The 3,781-nt window shown below is 45.6% G+C and overlaps 2 protein-coding genes across 3 annotated transcripts in view; one reads left to right on the forward strand and one right to left on the reverse strand.

Moving 5' to 3' along the window:
• LOC106528087 (serine/threonine-protein kinase WNK4) overlaps positions 1-3,781 on the reverse strand; it is a 41,594-nt gene that overhangs the window by 24,457 nt on the left and 13,356 nt on the right. The window contains exons 2-3 of one of the 2 annotated variants that reach the window (XM_014023161.1): positions 1,046-1,356; positions 137-662 (exon numbers count right to left, since the gene is read on the reverse strand). In XM_014023161.1, coding sequence (XP_013878615.1) covers positions 137-496 — 360 coding nt within the window. In that variant the 5' untranslated portion in view covers positions 497-662; positions 1,046-1,356. Of the gene's footprint in view, positions 1-136; positions 663-1,045; positions 1,946-3,781 lie in introns of those variants that run through there. The other variant, XM_014023160.1, reaches the window with a different exon arrangement.
• On the forward strand, positions 2,375-3,776 carry LOC106528089 (leucine-rich repeat-containing protein 3C; the record flags this gene model as incomplete). The annotated part of the gene is given in 4 exon segments (XM_014023163.1): positions 2,375-3,116; positions 3,192-3,317; positions 3,404-3,568; positions 3,643-3,776. Coding segments are annotated over 4 exon segments (680 nt in total), but the record flags the coding sequence as incomplete, so codon positions are not given.

A 3,781-nucleotide genomic window follows, 5' to 3' on the forward strand; every position in this document is an offset into this window, starting at 1 on the left:
CACACACACACACACACACACACACACACACACACACACACACACGTGTGAAGCGTGTCATCAAGTCAGCCACCAGATAGGCCCCGCCCGCTGTCCGTCACCGTGGTGACCAGGTGTTCCATGATGCTGGTGTTACCTGCAGCTCGCACCAGGCCACCTCCACGGTGGTCTCCGTGTCCAGCCCCCGGTAGACCGTCTTGAAGGAGCCCCGCCCGATCTCAATGTTGAACTTCAGGAAGCGTCCATCGGGCGAGGACGCCACCGCCTTCATCTCCTCCTCTTCTTCCTCCTTCTTCTGTTGCCACGGTAACGCCTCCCTGACCGAGTCGGACAGAGAGACGTCGGCCTCGTCTGACCCCCAGCCGAGGTCCTGACCCGACGGGGGCGTGTCCTTTGAGGACGTCATAACGACAGGAAGTCCTGCGTCTTCGTCTTCATCGTCTTCATCGTCCTCAGGTCGCTGCTTGGCGTCGCCGTCACAGGTGGAGAGTATCATCGTCCACCTGTCTGCCTGTGGGCGGAGCGTCAGCAACCTGTCAATCAAAGATGAGCCTTCTGTGTGTGGGMGGAGCTTCTGTCAATCAAACATGAGCGTCGGTTTGTGGGCGGAGCTTCAGCAATCTGTCACTCAAACATGAGACGTCAGCCTGTGGGCGGAGCTTCTGTCAATCAAACACAACAAAACAGATTTTATTTTCCACAAAATCACAAATAAAATAACTTTTTCTTTGAGACAATTTAAACAAAACAACACATTTTACTTATTATTTACTCAGATAATTATTAAATATCGTTTTATTTTCAATCATTAAAGAAATTAAATAGTTTTATTATGTTTTCAAAAACTTTCAACTTTATTTAAATATTAAACTTGTTAAACTTGTGTCATGAAAATAAAGTTTAAAAAATAAAAATAAAATCTGTTTCAGTTTGATAACAAAACTTTATTTACTGAAACCAAACTAAAGAGTTTATTAAGATGTTGTTTTGATCACGTGACTTGTCAATWATTCTGTAATAAAAGTTGTGTTTGTGTTGGACTCACTGGTTCCGTCTGAAGCGACCCGGGCCAGGGCCTCAAATCCGGTCCAGCTCAGGTCGGACCTAACTGTCAGGTCGGGTCGAACCGGGTTCAGCTCAGTCCTCTCGAGTCTAGCCGGGTCCAGCTGAAAGTTCGGGTCGAACCGGGTCCAGTTTRAGGTTCGGGTCCAGCGCAGTCCTCAGGTTCTGGTTCTCCTGTGGGGTCTCACCCTGTCCTGTGCTGTGCACGCGCTGCGTGTCTCCCGCTCCTCTATCAGCTGTGCGCAGACAGCTCGAGCTGCAGGAAGCCCCGCCCACCGCGCACCTGTCACCTGGCTGATAGGAGCAGGGAGACTGCTCATCATGTTAGAACGTCATCAGTTTACTACAGAACCGAACCGAACACGGACCAATCAGATTGGAATTGATTAATTGATCCTCTGGGCTCTCAGCCCTGAGTTCTGCCTGTCAGGCTGTAAACAGGAAGCTGCTCTCTGACTGAAAAACAAAACAAATAAAAACAGCTCATATTTGACTTTATGCAACATGTTAGATTTTATTTATGTTATTTTAAAAATATGAATAAATTCACAGATAAACTGATAAAACTTCCTCTGTGGTGATTGTTTATTTCAGCCTTTTCCCCTGAAGGTGAACCAGCAGGGTCCTGTCCAGCAGGGGGCGCTGTTCMCACCTCCTGTCACGTGACTCAAACCTGCAGCTTTTTTCTGCTTCAGCATCTGATCAGAACAGAATCAACTCAGACACAAACTGGAGCATCTTTGTTTGTTTGTGAACCTTCAGTCTCTGACCTGATGAGCGTGAGTAGAAACAACCTGTTTGTTTATTTGTTTATGTCACATTTCTTGTGTATTATTAGCCAATTTTTACAGTAAATAAATAAAAAAACAGGATCTCATGTGGTGTCGCTGCTGCAGCTGTTTGTTTGTTGTTTTTGAAATTATTCACATTTTTTTATATTTGAACTTTTAAGGTCATTGTGTTTTTTATATTTGGACGAACAAATTTAAAAATGAGGAATAAAAACAAACAGAATGTTTGTTTGCAGATATTTTTATAAAGTAAAACTGAGCAGGAATTATAAAATGACAACAAATAAAAACAAGAGAAAAGATTTAAAAATATTTCATTTATAGAAAAATGTGTCAGATTTTTTCTTTTTCTTCATCTGAAGCAGTAAATCTGTTTTAATCCCTGCAGGATTAACCTGATCTTCGTCTTCATCTATTTGTTAATCTGCCCTTCTTCATCATCTTCATTCTTTTGTCGTTTTCTCCTCCTCTTCCTCTTTTCTCTCCTCTAATCTCTTTGTTTTCCTCCTTTTGTTTTGACCTGTTCTTGTTTTAGACCCAAATATGAAAAACAGAGAAAAATGAATCAGTAATAAATGTTTTAAACAACAATATTTATTAGTTATTTTGTTAAAAACATAAAATTTATTCCTCAGAATTTACAGACAAGAACGCTTCTCTTCAAACTGTTGAATACAGATCAGAGRGTTTCTTTGAGGATCCTAAAATTATTTGTGATTAATATTTATTGATCACTGTAATAATTATCAGCTGGTCTGAACACCTGGTGATGTTTCGTGTGCTTTTATTGTGAAAATCTAAGCTTGTTATTAACAGCWGTTTCATTTGCCATCATGCTTGACCTTGTGCTGAATAATTTATTGTCTAATTGTGTGTTTATGACAGAAGATGCAGCTGAGGGTGTGACAGGAAGTGACCAGAATTGACAGGAAGTGACAGGGGGTGACAGGAAGTGACCAGAATTGACAGGAAGTGACAGGGGGTGACAGGAAGTGAGCGCAAACCATCATGTCTCTGCCGTCTTCTTCTTCTTCTTCTTCTTCTTCTTCTTCTTCTTCTTCTTCTTCTTCTTCTTCTGTGGTATGGAGGATGCTCCTCCTCCTCCTCCTGGTGCTTCCATCACCCAGCCTGGTCATGACATCATCACCTCGTGCGATGATGTGGCGCCGTGGCAACAGAGCTGCCTCCATCAGCGCCTGCCAGCAGACGGCGGCGGCGTACGGAGGACTGACGGTTCGCTGCAGCGGACTCAGACTGACCCAGGTGTGTTCCTGTCTGCAGGTTGGTCAGAACCAGAGGTTCTGAATGTCAGGTGCTCAGGTGTGTTCTTGTCTGCAGGTACCTGTCGGCCTGTCCAATCACACCACTCGACTGTTTCTGAACAAGAACCTGCTCAGTTACCTGCCGGCCTACTCCTTCTCTGACCTGCTCCTGCTGGATGAGCTGGACCTGTCCCACAACCAGGTCCCAGTTCACCTCAGACCWGTACCTGGCTTTACTTCAGGTTTTACTCACTTCCTGTCTGACCTACTTCCTGTTTCCTGTCGCAGCTGTCTTTACTTGAAGCGGGTTGTTTCTTCGGGTTGGCGCCGTCTCTTCGGTTCCTGGACCTGTCGTTCAACCGGCTCACCACCCTGGACCCCGATGTGCTCGGTGGTCTTCAGGTCCAGGCCAACCTGACCCAGAACCCCTGGCACTGTGACTGCAGGATGCAGGTGAGTTCCACCTGTCGGGCCTCGTGGTGGGCGACAGGTGAGGCTCGTGTCGCTGACTTCCTGTCTGTTTCCAGATGTCCATCCCTCAGCTGGACRTGGACGAGTCCTCTCTGGACAAAGTCATCTGTCTGACCTCTGACCTCCCAAACCTCGGTACGTTTCCTCCACCTGTCGTCTTCATGTCAGATGTTTCCTGTTTGACCCCCCCACCCC

This window comes from Austrofundulus limnaeus, unplaced genomic scaffold (assembly GCF_001266775.1).
Source record: "Austrofundulus limnaeus strain Quisiro unplaced genomic scaffold, Austrofundulus_limnaeus-1.0 Scaffold358, whole genome shotgun sequence".
Lineage (NCBI taxonomy): Eukaryota > Metazoa > Chordata > Actinopteri > Cyprinodontiformes > Rivulidae > Austrofundulus > Austrofundulus limnaeus.